This window comes from Drosophila ficusphila, unplaced genomic scaffold (assembly GCF_018152265.1).
Source record: "Drosophila ficusphila isolate 14025-0441.05 unplaced genomic scaffold, ASM1815226v1 contig_607, whole genome shotgun sequence".
Taxonomy (NCBI): Eukaryota; Metazoa; Arthropoda; class Insecta; order Diptera; family Drosophilidae; genus Drosophila; species Drosophila ficusphila.
Genome location: NW_025064537.1, coordinates 3,064,832 through 3,086,532, shown reverse-complemented (window position 1 = coordinate 3,086,532; position 21,701 = coordinate 3,064,832). Strand labels below are relative to the sequence as shown.

At 44.0% G+C, this 21,701-nt stretch overlaps 2 protein-coding genes and 1 long non-coding RNA gene across 3 annotated transcripts; 2 read left to right on the top strand and 1 right to left on the bottom strand.

Annotated features, from left to right (window-relative positions):
- The first annotated feature begins 2,482 nt into the window (after nt 1–2,482).
- LOC108094389 (P protein) lies at nt 2,483–8,515 on the top strand. Its single transcript, XM_017194955.1, has 2 exons — nt 2,483–4,693; nt 8,413–8,515. Exon 1 carries the CDS (start codon nt 2,532–2,534, stop codon nt 4,647–4,649), a length of 2,118 nt encoding a protein of 705 aa, XP_017050444.1. The 5' UTR covers nt 2,483–2,531; the 3' UTR covers nt 4,650–4,693; nt 8,413–8,515.
- Nucleotides 4,747–5,297, bottom strand: LOC108094390. The gene is made up of 2 exons (XR_001771548.1): nt 5,158–5,297; nt 4,747–5,100 (listed from the first exon to the last, which is right to left on the bottom strand). It is a non-coding gene; the product is annotated as an uncharacterized LOC108094390 (long non-coding RNA).
- Nucleotides 6,312–13,774, top strand: LOC108094388 (protein tiptop). Its single transcript, XM_017194953.2, is given in 9 exon segments — nt 6,312–7,132; nt 8,413–8,638; nt 8,640–8,708; nt 8,710–8,769; nt 8,771–9,973; nt 9,975–10,289; nt 10,291–10,876; nt 11,383–11,742; nt 11,745–13,774. Coding segments are annotated over 9 exon segments (3,078 nt in total). The 5' UTR covers nt 6,312–7,076; the 3' UTR covers nt 11,948–13,774.
- Nucleotides 13,775–21,701: the final 7,927 nt, after the last annotated feature.

The following is a 21,701-nucleotide window of genomic DNA, read 5'->3' as shown; positions in this document are numbered from 1 at the left end:
GACTCTAAAGCTTATAACACTTAAATTCTTTTAAATAACAAAAGCCTTGTTATTTTTTTGTCACAGAAAACCCTTCTTTAAATTAATATACTTAACTAATTAATATATTAAACCAAATATATTTGCCATCTTAAACATATATTTTATAAATCGAATACCACACAGTATTCCAAATAAATATATGTTACATATTTTTCAAATATTTTTAACAATTAAGCATTTGAAGATGTTATTCCCTTTTTGGCCCCGATCAATCTCTTATCCGTTACCAAAACATCAACTTTTTCTCAGCTCCGCCGTCGTGTGGCTTTTGATTTGGCGTGTCCCTGTTAATTTGTTGGGCGATAGATGGGGTCCAAAGTGGTGTTGCAGGAACCCAAATGGGGCAGGGTCCGGGGAAGTGGCAATTCATCTATCTGCATCACTCACTTGCACTTTGGAACTCAGCTCTGGGTTTTCTGTGGGTTATTTGTTTTGTTGTTGTTGCACGGGTTCTGTTTGGTTCTGTTTGTTTTTCGATTGCTCCACAAATGTTTATGCAGATGAATTGTATTTTGAGTTGTGTTTTTGTCTGGCTTGAAGCTGCTAGACAGTTGGAGGGAGGGAGATGGATCGGAAGAGCGAGATGGCTCATCCGCAAAGGACTCCGAGTCCTTCGCCGTTTGATGAATGGTGGCACATGTTTGCTAAGCTCACCATAATGTTGCTGTAAGTTGTGGCTGCAAATCCGGCACAAAGTAGGATTTGTTTATGAGCATTTTTATTCGCTGATGATTACGTTATTAGAAAGCGTTTAAAAATGTAATATTCTTTAAAATATATCTTTGTCGTAAGAAAAGTTACAAGGGGCAACTTATGCAAGCAATACAACTTATTTCATCCATTGCGATTGATTTATCGATATATGTATTTGTAATTTTTTTCATTTAATAAAGTATTGAAAAGGAGTGCAATATTTGCATGGTCTTTCCAAATAACTACACTTCCTTTCCCTTGGCAATCTTCAGGTGCAAGCCAAATTAATTAAAATCTCAGAAAAACATGGAAAAAATCACCCGCGGCTGTGCAGAAATATTCCAAAAATTTGGCCAAAACCCTGACAGATACTTTGAACCCCGAACTCGTAAACATTGCCAAAACCATAATTTGTTGTGTGTGCAAATTGTTGGATAGATTCCATTTAACTTTTGACTCCACCTCGATTGGGTGGACAGAGTTTCCAGGTAGCCGCCACTCAAGCCAATTGAGTTCTGTACTCCGCACTGCCGCAAAACGAATCCGAGTGCCCAGCAACCGAATCCGTAATTGTGTCTAAATTTAAAGGCGAATACGATTTTTGAGGAGCTCAGGAGGAGGGGCACATGGTCACATGGAGTGGAGAAGGAGCTGGCGCCTGCATTTTTATGGCATTCTGGCGACGTCGCCGTTCCCGTCGTTGTGGTTCGGTTGTCGTCTGGACCCGTCCGTCACCGCGGAAAAAGGTGTCAGGAATTTTTTGCATTCCGCATTTTTTGACAGACGGACAGGACAGGAGATGTGTGGGGGCATGGAAATGATTCCGCGGAGTCGCGCGGAAGTTGCAACTTGTGATAAAAATCGTGTGTCAATTCGATTTGTGACGTTAACCGCTGCCTAAACAACAACAACAAAGCCAGCACTTTTTGCAGGCTCGAAAAATGTTTCTGTTTCTGTTGCAATAGAAAAACGGACGCGTTACATGACATTTGTGGCAGCGAATTGGCAGCTTCCACAGGCTGACTTCTGACTGCTGACTGCTGGATGCTCGATGCTGGATGCTGGATGCTGGATGCAATTGCGGCATCTGACTGACGGCCACCCATTTTCCGGGAGGAGGGGAAAAGGCTTTCGAGGTGATTGCTACTGCGGTTGCGATTGCCTTGTGCAGTGGTGAAATCGAAAAATCTTGAGCTTAAACAAGGGTTAAAGATTCTCTAGTAACTCAATATTCGGCTAAAAAAGAGCAGCTTTGAATTCTTTCTAGTACATTTGTATTCAACCTAACGTAACGTATTCCTTATATATTATTTCTAAGGTTATTAGGAAACAAATTTTCTGAATTTATGAGGTTCTAAAAAAGATCTGATTTTCATTCAATAAAGAACCTAATAACCTAGGAACCGTATATGCCATTACAGATTTTGTGCTTTCTGGGGATTACAAGAATAGAGACATAAATAAAATCAAAGTGTTAGATTTCTGTACACTTACATTTTTCAAGTTCACAAGTTTATAGGGCAATACTACCTCATCTGAGATCCATATGAAGAATTGGCATACTTTATATTCCATTCAACCTTTAAATAATAATCTATATAAAATCAATAACATACCTAGATTTTTGATTTGAAAATAGTTCCTTGATGACAAAGGATCCATAGGTAAAGATTGTAACTCTACAGTTCTAACAATTTACCACATAATTTTAATGCAAAGGGTTGAAAAGTTTATCCCCCAGATTGATTTTTAAACAGATTTATTTAAAACACACTTGCGCTCGACTCACATATCAAATGAAAATTCTAAGTAATTCTCTTCTGTCGATCACTTCAAGGCGGACAGCCGATCGTCGAAGGAGGGCGTGGCCCTATGGATACCTCCGCCGAACCAGGTCGAATGCCACCCAGCTCTCCGGAGCACTCAACGTCGGGATGGAGCATGGGTGGCCGTTGGGGCCTTCTGAGCGGCGCAAGGAGATCGTGCACTTCGTCAAGATGGGCATCCTGCTGCTCATCTGGTTCGTCTGCACCTGCATTGTGTTCACATTCGCCGCGGCGGTGGAGCCACAGAGCACCATGGTCACCGTGGAGCCCAACAAGACCGCCCTGAGGAAGGTGGAGCTGCCCAACGAGGCGGTGAGGATCACGCTCCAAGGACCCGTGAACGTTTACTCCACGAACTATCCCGAGGAGCACCACGGGGGCTACGGAGCGGGTTTGCGGGTGGAGTGGCGCAGCTCGGACCTTAATGTGACCTACAGTCGCACCGCCATGTGGAACATCGCGATGGAGAGCGATCCCGATGTGTACGAGGCGGTGGCGAAGGACTTCAGGATCCCGCGGGAAGGTGGCGCGGGCGCCCAGGCAGTGGTTTCCCTGGAGAGCAGGAGCGACTCGCCGGTGTCCTTTCACATGACGATGGACACTGGAGCTCTGCTGACGGACATGGCTGTCCTGTGTGGCGCCCTCCTGCTCCTCGTCCTCTACTTGCTGATCATCTTCGACATCATAGACCACACGTTCGCGGCTCTGATCATTGCCACCACCGCGATCGCCACGCTGGCGACCCTGAACCACCGACCAAGTGTGGAGAAGATCGTCTCCTTTATCAACTTCGAACCCCTGATGCTGCTCTTCGGACTGATGACCATCGTGGACATCATGGCCACCACTGGGGTGTTCGACTACCTCATCGTGTGGACCTACAGGATCTCCAGGGGTCGTCCTTGGTGGCTCATCTTCTTCCTCAGCATGATGACCGCCTTTCTCTCCGCTCTCCTGAACAGCGACATCATGGCACTGGCTCTCACCCCGATGACCATTCGGCTGTGCGAGGAGATGTCCTTGCGGACCACCTACGTCCTGGTGGTGGTGGCCTTATTCGCGGACATGGGTGGAGCTCTTACCCCGATGGGGAACCCGCCCAATGCGATAGTTACCACCAATCCCACGGTGGTGGCCCAAGGAGTGGACTTCGTCAACTTTGTGGTGCACATGGCGCCGGGAGTCCTGGTTTCGATGTTCGTAGTGTTCGCCATAGTCTACGTGACCCACAGGAAGACCATCTTCGTCCTGGACCAAAATCAGACCGAACTGGTGGAGAAAAAGAACAAGGAGAAGGAGCCACCCAGCCAGGAAACCAAGGATCGGATAGAGCAGCTGAAGAAGAAGGAGTACGGGAAACACTGGCTCAAGCCGGTGGACAACTTCCCGGAAACGCTGGCCAACCTGGAGGCGGAGAGTCGGATTAGGGACAAGCCCCTCCTCATCAAGTGCTGCATCGCCCTTGGATTCGCACTGATCTGCATGATGCTCCACTCGATTCCCCAAGCCGCAGATGGCGCCTCCTTGGGCTGGGTGGCCATTCTGGCCACCATCCTTCTGATCATCCTGCGTGACAACCACGACTTTGACGCCTCTCTGGCCATCATCCAGTGGACCATCCTGCTCTTCATCGCCGCCATATTCGTGTTCACGGAGGTCCTGTACGAGCTGGGACTTTTCGAGTGGCTGGGGGATCGGGCCGTGATGCTCTTGACCAGGTTGAAGATCGAACACCAGTTGGCCGTCACCATGATGGCGATACTCTGGTCCACAGCCCTGCTGTGCATATTCATCGACAACGCCGCAGTCACCATCTTCATGCTGCGGTTGTGCTTCCAAATGGACGTCAAGGACCACATTCCACTTCCCCCGATGTTCTGGGCCCTGACCTTCGGCGCCTGTTTCGGGGGCAATGGATCCTTGTTCGGCGCCGTGTCCAACGAGATCATTGCCCTGATCGCCCTGCAGCACGGCTACAAGATAACCTTCTGGCACTTCTTCGTCATCGGGTTTCCAATGATGCTGGCAACCCTGGTCATCGGGTCCGCTTATCTCCTGATTGCGCATGTGGCTTGCAGTTGGCATTAACAGGGGTTGGGGAATATCTATCCTATCAAAGTATCAATTTGTGGGTACGTATGTTAAGTATTCTTTGGTTTGAAAGAAATTATAATATAGTGTTGTATCTGATTCTGATTATTTGCTTGGAAATTTCTATATTTTGTTTATTGGAATATTCAGAAAAAACATACAGAGTGGGATAAGAACCCAGTGTTAAATCGTGCCCCTCTACTTCCACCTCCATTTGGAGCATTGTGGGCCAGCCGGCTCATTTCTACTCCACAAAAAACCAAAACGCACACAAGAGCTCGTGGAACGTGTCCAAGTTTTGATGGCCGACAGCAGTTTGTGCTGCATTTTGGCCACAATTGTCAGGTGTCGCGATATTCCACCGCCTGTCAATCCGATTTCAGTCAGATATACATACACATATTCTATTGATTTAGAGCAAACGGGAGAGGTGACGGAATAATCCCACCTAAATAGTGCGAGCCAAGAATCGAAATTGCTCAAGAGCTTTACGTAATTGTAATACCCGTTACTCGTAAAGTACTGCATTCATTGAAAAATACGTAACAGACATCAGAAAGTTTTCTTTCATCAGACCAATTGATTCAGCCAGGCGTCGAGATCTTGAAAACTTTAAGAGATAGTATTGGGATTTAGGTCCGTGTAGTGTTACGTAACGTATTGTGACTTAGAAAAATTGACACCTCATTTGAAATACATAGTTTATCAGAGTAAAGGGTTTCTTCGTAGAAAATTTTAAATTCTTTCATAGGTTAGACCCCATACCAAATGTATACAATTTTAAAAGTTACGTTTGTTACATTTTTATTCGTTTGAAAATAAACGAATGTACATATGTACATATTTTTTCTTGAATAAAACGATTTTTCCCATTTTCCATTTTTTTCTTGACAAGTTTCAAACGCTGAAGACGAAACACAAAACTAATAAAGATGCGTAATGGCTGTCTGCGCACAAATATTGGAAAATAATTACTAAGCGGGGAAGGCGAAAAGAAACCTGAAAAAGGGGGTTGGATGGAGGGAGCACTCATTTTAGGAATGGATCACGAAGAAATCATAGCTCTTCCTCTGCTTCAAATTCGAAATCTCCCATTCCTCTCTACCACACATCCTTTCAGAACACTTACCTTCTCCCCTCCACGAATTCCCCGTTATCCTCTTGCGGTGTGCATGCAACAATTGTTCCCTGGGTCACGCATGCCAGAAGGAGATGGCCTACGAAGGGGGCAAGAATAACTTTTTAGCAAAAAAGCAGCGCAGAAATTAATGCTCTTCAAGTGCTGGAAATGGAAACTCTTTAATGTTCCCCACTCTCGCTCTCTCTCGCCGCACTCACCCCCGCCTTGCTTCATTTTCAATTTCAATAAATAACCTTGATTTAAGCGGCAGCGACGTCGACGCCGGCAGCGCAGTCAGCATTTGACCAGATGCCTCCCCCTCTCCCCCCACACACACACACAATGGCCAGACCGGCCCCCACACACAAACACAAACACCTGTCACTCGCCCCCCTCCAGTGAAGCAAAAAGAGAGGGCCTGCTCTTAAATCAAAAATAAGGGGAGCGCAGGCGCTCTGTCGCTCTTTCGCGCTCTCTTTCGACCCTCGACGACGTCGACGTTTCAGTTGTCAAAAAGATGTTTTAGTCGTCGACTGCGGCTGAACGGAATCATGTCGCATTTTCCGAGGTTGCATTTTCCGAGATTGCTATTGCTGGATTTTTCATTTCCGCCAGCCCTCTGAACGGTAGGGTGGAATAGTAAGCTGCAGTAACGGTGCTTCGCCCGAAAATTGCAAGTCCAGAAACAGTTTACAAAAATAACACGAGAAACGAAAGTTCTGCGCGTCGAAATAAATAAACATAAATCTTGTGGCAAGCCGTCAGTAAATCATTAAATTAATAGCCCCACCAACACACACACACGTACACGCACACACCGACGACGAAGGAGAAGAGGCAGCAGAAGGAAGTGAAATTGGCGGCAGTTTGACCGCAACAACAATAACAAATACGCCTGCAACACACACACAAACACAGAACACACTCACGCGTTCGTCATCAGCCGTTGGGCCCCCTTCCTCCCCCTCACTACGCCACCCCCGCCCATCCAGAAACCATTGTGACATTTGATTTATTTGACGTGTGTGTTTTTGATAGAAGCTCAACACGAAACTGACACACACACATACACACTCACTGAGTTGCCAAAGAATTTATTTAGTGAACGAAAATAAAATCAGTGTTTTTTCGCGTATGTTTGAAGTGAAGTGTGACAACAGAAGGGAACCAGAAACAGAGGCACAACACACGAAAAATATAAAACAAATCCATCGCTATCAATGAACAGCCGGAATTAATTGCCAAACAGCCAAGTAATCTAGTAATTTAACCTTCGAGAGCGGAGCCCCAAATAATTTCACAAAATGATGCTACACGAGGCTGTCATGCTGGAAATCTATCGCCAGGCGTTGAGTGCAAGGTGAGCTACAAAGCTATACTCTATAATACACGCCCCCGAATCGCCCCTTTATTGCGTTTTGTTTGGGTTTCCATTCGGAGTTGCGTTATTTTATTTCGTGAGGGAGGAGTGTAAATGTGATTAAAATGTGGAAGGAGGAATTTGTCAGTGATTTTCCATGTCAAATTATTCTTTCTCATTTTTTAATTAGAATAACAGTATTGAAAGGGTCCCTGAATTAGTTTTCAAAATCAACTGAAATTAATACGTACTTTTAATTATATATGTTATATGTGTTAACTAAAACAGTCTGGATATATGTTTTTGACCGCAAATTTTAGTTTAGGAGTGTTACGTTTACATTTTGTTAACCTTTGGGGTCCAGCTTCATGTTGATACTGTTTGTTGGTATTATTTATGAAGGTGACAAAAAGGCATGTTTCGTTAGTAATACAAAAAGTTTGATGGCAAAACATTTGTTGCTGACTAGTTTGTCAAATGTTATTTAAAAATTAGACATATAAAATAAGTGTGCAATGCATTTTAAAAGTTAAACCAACCAATTTTATGTTTAGTAAAGATTAATAAGTTGAAACTAAAAGTTTTAAAGTTTAAAACTTGAGTGGTACTTGTTGCCAAAATGCTTCGTAAAAACACTTTGTATGAATGGTCTAAAATCAATCATCTTCACGCCCTGTTAAAACCCTTCCTGAAAATAACTTCACTTTTTAAGTTGGCATTTGCTAATATCAACATATCTTTTTTAATGTCGATTAATGTTTAATAAAACTTTGTGATTATTAACACTTTGTATGTTTTGTTCATAATGTTGATAACGTATTAAAATATTATTAATCTCTTACTTTTTGTTCATAATGTGGATAACGTATTAAAATATTATTAATCGTGTCTGTTTGAATTACATACGTGTATCAACTACTTAAAATTGACAACAGTTTTAAATAAGATACAATATGGTAAAAATGATATGTTTTTAATGATAATTTGTGTAAGGCTAATAGCTTTAATGTATATATTCGATCTCATTTAGTGCTATTTAATTAGGAATCACTTATGGATTTTACACTGCGGGAACTATTCAATAATATTTTAGCTCTAAAAATGGATGATTTATTTACCTTAACACCGAGTCCCACATTTCTATGAATGACAACTAACCTTTATCTTAACATTGATTATTGAGCTAACTGGATTTTGAGTTAGTCGTGATCCGTTCAACTTGTTTGGCATATTGGCATTTTCCTCATTCCCAATCTCCCCTCTCTCTCTTTTCTTTCCAGCGAGTTGGCAAGTCCGCGTTGCCAATCCAGGGAGTCCAATGCTTCAGCTGGAGTGGGCACAGGATCCGGCGACGTGCGGTGTCCTTCCAATGAGTCCCACTGCTCGGCCAACGATCGCTTGACCCCGGCTGCCACGCCCACGCCCACGGCCACGCCCATCTCGCCCCACTCGGTGGGCCTTCCTCTGACGGCAACCCTTCCCCCCGCAGCTGCAGCCGCCCTGCTGCCCCCCGCAGTCCGCTGCGATGGCCGCCTACCTGGCCGCCGCCCAGCAGAACCACCTGCTCCTCACGAATCCCCCTGGCGGCGGCCGCCTCCTTGGTGCAACAGGCGACGCAGCAGGCGGCGGCGGAGGAGGGGGGAGCCGGAGTCGCCCGCTCTGGACTTCAGCCGGAAGCGGCGCTCCAGCGAGGGGGAGGAGGAGGAGGAGGAGGGCGAGGAGCAGCAGGAGCAGGAGGCGGAGCCCGACCAGGATGGCCAGGGACCCCTGGACCTCTCGGTGAGCACGAGGAAGCGGCAGGGTCAGGACTCCCCGCCGGCGAGGAAGATGCCGAGGAGCATCTCCGCGGACTACAAGTCGCCCCTGCCACCCGGCAGCTGGATGCCGCCCATAAATCCCTACCTGGCGGCAGTGGCGGCCAAAACTGGTGGATTGGGCAGCTCCAAGATGGCGCCCAGTGAGGCCAGCAAGGCGCTGGAGAAGATGAGCGAGATGAGCCGCCTGGAAACCCCGCCCCCGGTGGGCAGGAGCTCCTCTGGATTAGGAGGAGCGGGAGGAGGAGGAGGAGTGGGGTCCAGTTCCAGCTCAGGGGGAAGGCACAGCGCCTGGCAGTCGCACTGGCTGAACAAAGGAGCCGATGCCGCGAAGGACGTGTTCAAGTGCGTGTGGTGCAAGCAGAGCTTCTCCACGCTGGCCAGTCTGACCACCCACATGAAGGAGACGCAGCACTGCGGCGTCCAGATCCCCTCTCCCTCGGGAGGATCGGGAGTAGGAGCAGGAGGCGGAGGCGGAGCTCCCTCTGCCCCGCCCCCCTCGAGATTGCCCGCCTCCGCATCGAACTCGGCCTGCTCCTCCAGCAGCAGCTCCACGTCAAGCTCCTCGAACTCCTCCAAGTCGGAGCTGAACATGCTCATCAAGGAGACGATGCCGCTGCCCAGGAAGCTGGTCCGCGGCCAGGACGTGTGGCTGGGCAAGGGGGCGGAGCAGACGCGCCAGATCCTGAAGTGCATGTGGTGCGGCCAGAGCTTCCGCTCGCTGGCCGAGATGACCAGCCACATGCAGGAGACGCAGCACTACACGAACATCATCTCGCAGGAGCAGATCATCTCCTGGAAGTCGGGCGACGAGCGGGAGAGGCCCTCGAACGGAGGAGCTCCAACTAATCCAAGTGCTCCTCCTGCTCCTCCTTCGAGTGGACCTGCTCCATCGGTGAGTGCCGTACTCACCTGCAAGGTGTGCGACCAGGCCTTCGGAACCCTCAAGGAGCTGAGCAGCCACATGGCCCAGCAGTCGCACTACAAGGAGTCGCCCACCTCCTCCTCCTCCGCCTCCGCCTCCTCGCCCCCCCGCCACCAACTCGGGCAGCTCCAAGCGAGGCAGGCAGAACCGCAACGAGAAGCGCAAGAAGTCGCTCCCGGTGCGGAAGCTCCTCGAGCTGGAGCGCTCCGGATCGAACTCCAGCTTGGATTCCGCTTTGAAACCCCTGAGGGATTTCGCGGCAGCCACGAAAATCACCTGTGAAAAGTGCGGCAGTAAGATCGAAACCGCTTTGTTTGTGGAGCACATAAGGAAGTGCCTGGGCGAGAGCATCCCGATCCCTCCCAGGCGGTCCAACCCAGGAGCAGAGCGCCTCCAGAGTCCCAGTGCGGGATTGGGAGGGGGAGAAGCCTCCCTCGGTGCTGAATGCCTTGGAGCAGCTGATCGAGAAGAGCTTCGAGTCACGAGCGGGCAGAACCATGACCCCGGGTGGATACTCCGAAACTGGAACCCCACTAGGAGCCAGCATCCTTAAGCGGTTGGGAATCGATGACAGCAGCGACTACACGAAGCCACTGATGGACGCCCAGTCGATGCACCTGCTCCGATCCTCGTACGCCTCCCGCGATCGCAGTGCCAGCGAGTCGAGCTCCGCCAGTCGGGTGGAGTCCTCCTACACGCCGGACAGGCAGCAGGCCACGCCCCGCCGTACCCCGGACACCCCTGCCCCGCCCCCTCCGCCACCGCCCACCATCAAGGCGGAACCCCCGGAGGCGGAGGCCGCAGTGGGCGGGGACTCCAGTCCGCGGCAGCAGATCCACGTGAAGAAGGAGTTCAGCATGGAGGCGAGCAGAGAGAGTCCCCGCTCCACCAGCGAGTCTCCAGCGCCGCAGCAAGAGGGATCTGCCCCGAATAACGGTAGCCTGCTGGCCCTCAACTCCATGTTCGATCAGCTGAGCGGCGTGGAGAACAACAACAACAATACGGGTAAGTGGAGAGATATCTAATGGACATGCTTGAAACTAGTGGAGAACGAAACTTAAAGGCTGGAGTTTCCTCCATGTGACATTTTTCTGGAGACAAATAATAGTTTATTTTTTTTATGATATAGTATATTTTTTTATTTTAACAAGAAAAAATATTTTCTTGGTTAGAGTAAAATCATCTTAGGGTTTTTCTTTGTCCTGATTTTTTATTAATGTCACTAACGTACAAAATTTAAATTGTAAAAAACCTTTTAAATTGTTTAATGCATACATGGTAGTTTCTGTAATATTTTTTTATGCCCAAATAGCTCAGAAAACAAGCTATTAAAAATATTTTTTATTAAAAATATTGCTTGTGAATTTGAAGTCAAAATAATCCTATTGTTCTTGCAACTTAATTTTTGCAATAAGCTTAGGAGCTTAGGAAAGAATACTTGGCATTGTCATTTGCTCATTTCTATCTGCTTAAAACACGATTTTAATGTTCCTTTCTATTCCTGTTTCCAGGACACTGTTACAACAACAACAACACAACGTCGAGCAGCATTTCGGCGAAGAAGCCCAAGGCTCATCCCCTGGCTGCCCTGCAGAAACTGTGCGAGACCACGGATCCCCCTGCCTCGAATCCCCGCAGCGGATCCGCATCCGCAGGGTCTGCATCCGCATCCGCGTCCGCGTCCGCGAACGGGAGCGACCTGGTGGCCTTCAGCTGGGCGTGCAACGAGGCGGTTCTGAGTGCCAGCAGCGGAGGCTCCGGCGGGGATCCCTCGATCATCAAGTGCTCCTTCTGTGATACGCCGTTTGGGTCGAAGGGCGCCTATCGCCACCACCTGTCCAAGGTGCACTTCGTGAAGGACACGGGCGAGGACTCCCCCGGCTGAAGTCCCCGGCTGCCCAGAGCCCCAAGTCGCTGCCCATGGCCTCGCCAAAGAGGTCCGCTTCCAGGAGTCCGGCGACAGGATCCCAGCAGCCGCCTCCGTCGCCCACCATCAATCCCTACGACGAGAGCCCCCAGTCCAAGTTCCTCAAGTACACGGAGCTGGCCAAGCAGTTGTCCTCCAAGAACGCCTAAGGATCTCCGGCAGGTTCGAGAAAAGTGAGCTAAGGATTCGGAAAAATTACTACAACTCTAAAAACGTACAGAGATGTCAGGTCATCTATAGGAATAATGGGACAGTGAATACTCTTTTAGCGAACAGATTGATTCAAAATTGTAAAAGATTATAGATCCTCACAATGAATGGCATTGAGTTTATACTATATCAGAATACTATATAGTGACTCTTTAAAAAACAGCGCATCCAAAGCATAAGCAAAACAGACAGCAATATTTTATTAATTTAATAGAATTTTATTAATTTGATAGAACTTTAAAGGTAAAATTTTGCGAAATCCGATATCAGGCAATGTTATTCAACATTGAAGTATTCAAAATATTAACTGAAAAATAGTGAATCCAGAGGATATTTGTTAATGAACAAAAAGTATATCTGAAAGTGATCTGTTCGCTAAAAGTAGTCGCTAGTCATCCAAACTGATTTCAAAAATGTCCCTGAAATCTGCAAACGATTTGTAATTCCCAATTCAAAATCATTCTCTGATCTGCAGAGAACTTACGCTCTTTCTCTCCACTTGGCTCTCTCGCCAATCTCAAGCAGACTTTGCAGCGCTGCACACCCACACTGGCGCAGGGATTTCCCCTACTTTGCTGAATTCGCCAAGCAGTTCCCCACTTTCTCAGCTCTCTCTCTCTTTTGGCTTCCCCTTGTTAAGTGACGTCACGGCGACGGTGGTCCGCTTTTTATTGTTTCCCAATCGGACACTCGCAGTCGGACGTGCGAGCGAGAGCGGGCTAGCCAGCTGGAAATTCAATTACCACCACTTTGACGAACTGCTGTCCATCAAAACGCGTCGGACAGAGACGGCGATACGAGCAGAGTGACGAAAGGCGACGACACGAGTTCGTCAAACTGGGGTTGGATGGGGGCGAGAGAGACAGCAACAGCCGGTGGGTGGGGAGAGAGCGAGAGAGTGAGTGAGCGCCACTATTGAGTGCAAATTGGATTGGAATCGGAGTGCAAATCGGATTCGAGTGCACTCAGAAACGAGTCGAAAACTACTTATTTATTTATTATGCCGCAGTTCCTGGTCAAAAGAAAAGAATAAAAGCGTGCCAAAAAATTCGAAATACTTAAATCTAATAGGCTAAACTAAACCATTAAATCACTACGTCTAAGCAATTACAAAACAAACGCAACGCAGTATACGTAAAACTAAACACTTAAAAAGTTAACCTCATCGATGGATGCATTTTACGGTCGAAGGAACCTTTTAGCGATGCATATATAGCCCTTATACGAGATAATGCAGTCAGTAAATGTAAATACTTAGCCAATAGCACTTTCCTTCCATATGTCTAAAGATTATCAATATTTACGTAAAGATATAGAACGTCGAAATCAAAATGTAGCCACAGCAACGCATGTATACGGAAACAATTTTAAAATTATATATATACACCTACGAACTATATACATATACACCCATGTATACCAGCAACTCCAATCTCAACAATAACTAAGAATCTTGAATATCTAACCTAAGATTTAAACCTAAGAGGAGGGAACTTTGCAGAATGTAAAACATTTCATCATTATCAACAACAATCATTATTGTCGTCACCTCTCGTCGGGAGTTACTTATAGTATATCTATGATATATGGCAACTATGTATACGACTTGTATTTGAGTTTTTGTGATATTATTTTTAAAACGAAACCGTTCGCTTCCTTTTCGCCACGACCCCAAAACCCCCTATATATCCTGTAAACCCCCCACCCCGCCCCTTTAGATCGTAAGTGTAAGTTATATAAATGCAATAAAGGCGCATCACTCAAAATACACCCACATGATTTTCTCTCTCCGCGAAAAGCGAAATAAACCGAATCTGGACTTGATCTAATTGAAAACTTTGATTCCAAATTAGTGCAAAAATCTGCAATTCAAAAGGAAGTTACCAACTAATAGAAAGCAAGCGAAGAGTTCAATAAAGAGTTGTATGTTTCCGATTTAAGCGTTTAAAAAGATTATTTTTGGTGTTTATGGGAGTGGGTGGGATTAATTTTTTGGGATCTGATTAAAATTTTTTTTAAAACAAGTGCTTGTGTTTCCTTTGTTCCTTTCTATTAAACTGATGACAGTATATATCATTTAAACAACTGTTCGGAGCTAAGTTTCTGTGTTTTGAAAAATAGACGGCAATAGAATTATAATTAGTAATTATATTTTTTTCATTGCAAGTAAACATTTTAACAAGCCAAACCAAAAAAAAGTAAGTGAAAGAGAGACAAGTCCCCAACTATTATGATTATGTTATAATATTATTCATACAATTAGTTAATAATAACCAAGGTAAGTTTCCAAAGCCTAAGGCGACTATAAATAAATCTCTATAAACTTATCCCCACTCTTTGGTAAAAGAATATAAGAAATATATAATAGGACGCAACAACTATATTTTTTAAATTTTCCAAGCATGACTTTATATGCCACTCATACGACAGTCAGCACATTTACTTTTCAAACAAAATATTCAAAAATAAAAGGTCACTGTAGGAATTGCTTTAAGCTATGACTTTAGTTTTTCAATATGCTTTTATATAATATATGCCCAAATGGTTGGCCATCTCCCAGCAGTTGCTCAATAAGCTAATCATGGCTGTGTTTTGTTTTAGCCAGCCTTGGGCAGTGGCCTAATCTGCAATTAGCCCGGCTTTTCAATTGCTCCCCAATCGGGCGAGTTTTGGGGCTAGCCAAAATCCCATTTAATTGTGGAACGATGCTGCCCGAAAACATGGCATATCAAATTGTAAACTAATATTTGCTAATAAACACGCCGAGTTAATTAAACCTGAATTATGGGGCAAATGGTTGTGTTAACTCCGCTGGGTGGTGAATTAGGGGAGGGGGAGGAGGAGGGGAGGGGGAAAGGACGATGCAGGAACAGGAACATGCGCGAAATGTGAACGCGATTCGCTGATTTATGGGCAACAAAGGATTAAGACAACGACATCCAGATTCCGATAGCAACTTCATGCCCATACGCACACCCTATCCCCCTCTCCCTCTCTCTCTCCCTCTCTTCCCCCGTCTATTGCCTTCTCTTTCGGTCGACGTTGATGACGATCCGACGCCAGCAAAAATCTCCTCGAAAACTTCAATTGCCAAAGGATTCATTTTCACTTAAAATTTATGATGTGTGCGCGTTGTGGGCGGGCTCTTACATACACCGAGAGAAAATCACCTAAATGGGTCATCAAATTAAAAAAAACAAGCAGAAAACAAAACCTATGTATATCCTTTACAGTCATTCTATGATCGTGAGTTTTGTTTAAGTATAAATCTGTTTTTAGGCACATGACTTTGTTTAAACATTCTTTAATTCAATAAAAATTTATTTTATTTGTTTACAGTTAGTTTTAAGCAATTTTAGTTCATACTCAAGATTGTGCAATGGTTTACCATTTCATAATTTGTATTTTTCATTCATTTACCAATTCAATGGTTGTCAAACCAATAAAATCTTTGTTTTCAAATTCCAAAAATGTCATATTAGGTATATTATTTTTTTCGGTGTATACTGTACATACATGATATGCCTCGAGGGAGTGGGGGATGAGGGGGGACATGTGCTGGGTGTCACATTTGTGTTAAGAGATAATTTTTGGAAAATGTTCCGAACAACTTTTCTGGCCCGCCTCAGTTTTCAGTTTGGCTTCATTGATGGCTTGGTTTTCGGGCGTTTTATGGGGGGTTTCGGGGGGAGGGCGCGGTTTTTCTTGCCTCCGAAAGTTGCGCACGGGACACCTTTGGGTTGACCTCCCACCCCCCGAACTCGTCCGCTTTTCCACCGCTGCTCCGCTTAATGAGATACAAACACATAAATTCTGAAAAGTGTCATGCATCGCACATAACGGTTTACTTTTTTGCTCTTTGATAAGCCAACAAAACTGCCGACACTGACACTCTCTCTATGCCTAAGTGGGTGGGAGGGCGAAAGTGGGCGGGGTGTGTTGGAGCGAAAGTGGGCGTGGGTGTGTGGGCAAAGTTAACTCCTGAGCCCCGGGGCAATAGACAAGGAAATCAAATTTACATGGCCAAAATGTCAAGATCGCAAGACGGAGGAAAGTTTTAACAGAAATTAAAAGTATGGAGACTTATGAAAGGCATAATAATCGTTAATTTATATTTAATTTTTACCGAGTAAAATTTGCAAACCGTTCGTTTATATTCAATCGCAAAAATAAACCAATACGTTGCATAGAATTCGTTTTTTAATGTCAGCATAAAAAAACCCAAATTTGTAATTCAACATATTTGAACATTAGATTTAGGTAATTATCTGGAAGTACAGAAGAAAACAAAATGTCTATATTAACCAAACAAACATTTATTTCATTCAATGGCTTTAAATGTAAGGAAATAAAATAAGAAAAAACGTCGATCAAAATGAAAACCTTATTAATAAATTTAATTAAAAGGTAAAATAACTATAGCAAATATATAATTTTAGATATTTGTTTGTGTAGGGGAGGGTGGTCCCATACCGACCCCCTAAAAGGCAAAGGCGATAAAGGTGAGAAAAATCAATTTTTCAGTTCAGATTAAAAATTTACTATGTAGAGGGATCAGTTTACTATACATCTAAATGATTATTAAGTGCGTAGGTGCTTTGAAGCGTTAGATATTCAGGAAAATATAAAACTCCACTTTTTGGTCGTACTCAAAAGTAGTGGTCCGAAACCGACCCCCTATTTCTTAACAGAAAAATTTAATAACATAAAATAGAATTTAATGATTATGACGTTTATTAAGAAATATATTGAAGGTTCTTTCCAGAAAATAAAAATTAATGTATGAAATAAAGGGCACTGTAGTCAATTGATGAAGTCTGAGTTGTCCTGTTTCTCATAGTAAGTTTTCGTGTTGTTTTCGCGTTGTTTTTCGAAAGCCGCTCGTTGATGACTGTCTCTTCGCTTGCTGTCTGATGTTTTTGCCGTTTCTGTTACTTTTCTTTACTGAATCTTGTTTACTTTTTCATATTTTCCAAAAAAAAATATGCTATGACATATTAAGCTGCCAATAAATGGGGGTCGGTTTCGGACCATCACTTCGCGGTCGGTTTCGGACCACCACGACCTTTTCTGATTAACTGCTCGGCATTAACTAAAGACGCGAAGAGCGATGTAATTCTAATTATGTGAGTGAAAGCTAGGACTATCAACGATCAGAAATATTTACTCTCCGATTTTTATGCGGAGAAAAAAAACTTTAAGCTCAAGTTCAGTAAAGCTCAAAAATAAATGTCACAGGCGTTGAAACAAAACAAACGGAAAAATTGCAGTGAAACAAAATAAGTCAAAGTGGCTATCTATCTCCAAAATGTCTGTGTTATAACAGCTTTTCACTGAAGTTACCGACAATTCGGCTAGCATCGCCATCTCTGAGAAACATGGGGGGGTCGGTATGGTACGACCGGTCGGTATGGGACCACCCTCCCCTATAAAATAAGCTATTATAAAAAAAAACTTATTTATTAAGTGAATTTTTTTTTCATATGTTACTTATTGTATAATTGTGCATTAAAAAATACTTATTCATTATTAAGTTAAGTTTCCTATTAAATATACATGTATTATATTTAAACTCTTAAACTCTTTTGCGATGTGTGGCCACGATGTCAATCCGTGTGATAATTCCACCACCCCAAATCCTCCCGCCAAAGGACGAAACCCACTAAATGAGCTTGCGAAAATCTCAGTTCCCTGAGCAAGTGTCTGTGTGTGTGTGTGTGTGTGTAAGTGTGTGTGCTCATCAGTGAGCCATACGCTTGCCATATATCCTGTGGCATGCATAAAGAAAAGTGTAATAAAATTTGATTTATTGTAGACAAGATTCGAGTTGGATATGTTTTCCCTCTGCCCGTGTGTTAGTGTTGGTGTGTATGTGTGTGTGAGTGTGTGTACATAAACGTGAATGGTTGTGTGCATTTCGCATGCTCATTCGCTGCTGCTTCCACGCCTGCGTCTCGCTTACGAGGAGGCTTCTTCCGCCCACCGCCCACCGCCCCCTTTTTTTGGTAGCGCACACATCCTGGCGAATGAAGCGTCGGAATCCACCACCCACCCAGAAGCACCCACTTACCCCCAAAGCGACTCATGCATCACTCGTCTGGATATCATTCATCTCGTTTGCTGCCGTTTACCTCGGCACATTACCCACTCCGCACCACCCAACCACCCATGAACCACCCACCACCCATCCACCCACACAATCGCATTCACATTTTCTGACACTTTTGCTAAACTTTTGCACTGCAGGCGCTCGTCCTGCGTCCTGTGGCAGTCTCATTAGTCCTTCCCGGGCTTCTGGCTTCTGGCTTCTGTTCTCGGCTGCTCCATCGCCATCATGACGTCCCTCGCATCGTCGTGTGGATCTGAATCCGAATCCGAATCAGAATCCGAATAAGAATCCGATTCTTCATCCGGTGGTGGGTGGGCGTTCCTCGAGCTGTCTGCCCTGCGTTTTTTGCCAAGAAAAACTGAAAAATCTTCGGATTTGCGGGACAGAGAGACAGGACTGGGAGTCGTGGAAAGTCTGTTCCTGTAATTGCCATTTTGTAATTATTTCACTTGAGAATGGGTTGATGATTTCTATAACGCCTAGATGATCAACGGCGGTTGTGATAATAAAGAACAAGTTAGTAAGTTATAAAGTCTGGATAGAAGTTAAAAGTATGAGATTATAAAATTTATGAAATATTTTTAACATTTTAAAAGTAGGTTTTGTGATAGACTTACATTTACTTTAACTTACTATTTGTTTTAATAACATTTTAAGCAAAAGATCTAAAAGAAGTTAATATTTATATATTCCTAACAAAAAGAGTGATAATTATTTTGTTTTAAAAATAACAATAAAAAAGGAAATCCTTAGTATCTCGAACTTTATTTACCCCAAAAATAGGCAATTTTGGTTTGGAATAACCCGCGTATATTTAATCCAAATCAGAATCGAAATCAGAATATAAATTTATATAATCTCTCTCTTTATTTTAGAATCTCTTTCTTACAGAGTTTTCAGGTATTCCTTGATTAGAAATCGGGCAATAGATCGGCATTGATATCACGCATACGCACGGTTGGTCAAGCATTCAGCATATTGAATCACTGGCGAGCACTTCGAAAGCGTTAGGTATTTTATTTTATAGGTGTGTCTTCACGGATGCGTGGCAGTGTGTAGCTGCGAACTTTTGCATTATGGTTGGCGGAGACATAAATCAAAATACCATTACGCCCGAAAGGTCCGCCCATATCAGGAGACAACCCATGCTGTGATTTATTAGAAAAACTGCAAGGGAAACCCCAAAGAAGGGGCCAAAGGAGGGGGGCGAAAGGAAAACAGAAGCAGCAGCAAGAGCCACAGCAGCAGCAGTAACGCGTTTCTTTTGATAAAAATTTTGAACTAAATCAAAACTTCATTTCACATCGGTGCCATTTCTTGCGCCAGGGCCTCAGTTGAGTTCGGTTCAGTTTTCACTGTTCAGTGTTCAGTTTTCAGTTTTCAGTTGAGTTGAGCGAAAACTCCACCCTCGTGCAACAAAAAGCGAGACGAGGAAAAGTGCACAACATCGAAACAAGAAATGGCGGCAAAACTAGAAAATGTAGCCAAGCGGTGGGGAAAAGATGGAAAGCGTTGCACAGAAAAAAATTATGGCTTTATATTGGTATTTTTTTGTAAAGGATATACGTTTCTATAATAACAGATTCATCTTTATTTGCACTATATGTAGTAATATATATTTTAAAATAATAAAATATGACAGCACATGTCAAAAGTCCACTATTTAATTCAAAGATATATATTTGATTGGTTTTCTGATTATTTGAAATGTTTTTCCCTGTGTATAGCAAAGTGCAGGGGTGGTGGACAAGGTGCAGGAGATCGCTCGAAGGACGCCTCGTCCTTTTCCTCAACGGTGTCGCATTCAGCAAACGACGATGCCGCATCGTTGTCCTGCGACTTGACTCGACAAAATTCACTGCTGGCTGTCAGTTCAATAAATCATTTGCGTTTTGACACGCCGCCCCCCTTTTCATCCTGCAACGAGCTGCTGCGCCAATGAAAATCCATAAATACAAAAACAAAGCAAAAAGCAGGGCAACAAAAAGGGGGAAATAGAAAAATTCAGAGACGCGAGACCGAGAAAACAGCCCCAAAAGCCCGGCTTGCAGGCTCCATGTGGGATGCACATAAATTCCAAGCCGTAGGACCGCTTTCCCCCCGAAGAAAATTCTCCCGGAGAGAAGTGTTGGGAAGGCGGAAGAGGACGACAGTCAGCCGGCAAGTCGAACACGAAAGCGTTGCCACCGCCAGAGTCCATAGATCAGAGTCCCCCTCCCAGGACTCCCAGGATGTCTGGCTGCAGATGATGACGACGCTGCTGGCGATGATGACGGTGTCCTCGCAAGGACGCCTCAAGATGCAGTCGCACCAACCAAGACGCAGACCCACCTCGCTCGCTCGGGCCATATATTACTTCGGGAATGTTTTCGAGCGGCCATGCCACGCCCATAAGCCACGGATCCTGGCCACGTCAACTGGCCACCTCAAGTGTGATTAAAATGCAAGTACTGCAAGTACTGGTAGTTATAAGACTGCTGCTTCCATGTATCTCAATATTTCTCATGGCAATCGTAATATTATATTGGTAACCTTGAATTTAGTCCTTGAATTTTCTAAATACTACAATTTAATTTAATAAAACTTATCAATTTAGTTTCAATACACAACTTTTCTTGGGTTTTAAAAAGCTTTTAGAGGTGTACATAAGCATTTGAATAAAAATTATTTTTTTGATATTATTGCCGAAAACTTTGGATTAGTTTAACAGTTTATAAAGCTTGTTAGTATTAAAATGAATTGGAAATGATTTTTTCTTTTTAGTTGTTGCAAAAATTTTTAATCTGAAAATTGGAACGCCATAATGGTATGTTAAAAAAAACAGACGCGTTAATATGGACGTTCATTCTTACATTAAAGAAATCAATTTAGTGAAAGGTTTTTTTATTTAAACTGCTTAAATCTGGCTTACATCCTTCTTTTTATAGCTGTTTTTAAATACATTTTTTATTCACTAGTAAAGGTCAGATAAAAAGAAGCATTATTCCCTCAGCAGGGGCATAAATAAATGTACATACATGTTTTATTTTACTTTTATAGCTCGAGCCCTGAACTCATCTTACTTTAACCTTGAGTCACCACAAAAAAAATCAACCACATTCGTACGGCGTCAAGCATTTGCGCAAAAGTTTGTGATATAAATCAAACCCTTTCGGGACATTTATGATCGTAAAGTTGAAAGTAACGAAATAGCATTATACGAGTATGGTATACCAGACATGGAGATGAACAAAGGCAGTTAATGCGGGGCTGCCATAAATTCATTCAGGCCAAGAGAGAAGCCGATTCGACTCGAGGCTGCTTATCGCATCCTTGGCATTAAGGGAAGCCAGGAATTGGATTCTGCAGGACCAATAATCATTCATAAAGCGTTCGCTTCCTTCGCCTTTTCTGCTGCCGAGCCGTTGTTAAAATAAATGATTTAATGAAAATATTGAGGTCGCTGAGGAAACGCAGTGCAAGTGAATTACAAAAATGATTTAAGGAGTGGGCGAGCGGTCGTTGTAAATCACTCGATTAATTACGCACTGAAAAATCGATAGTTAAAGTTTTTTCTTTAACTGTAATTTTACTTTAATTTCAAA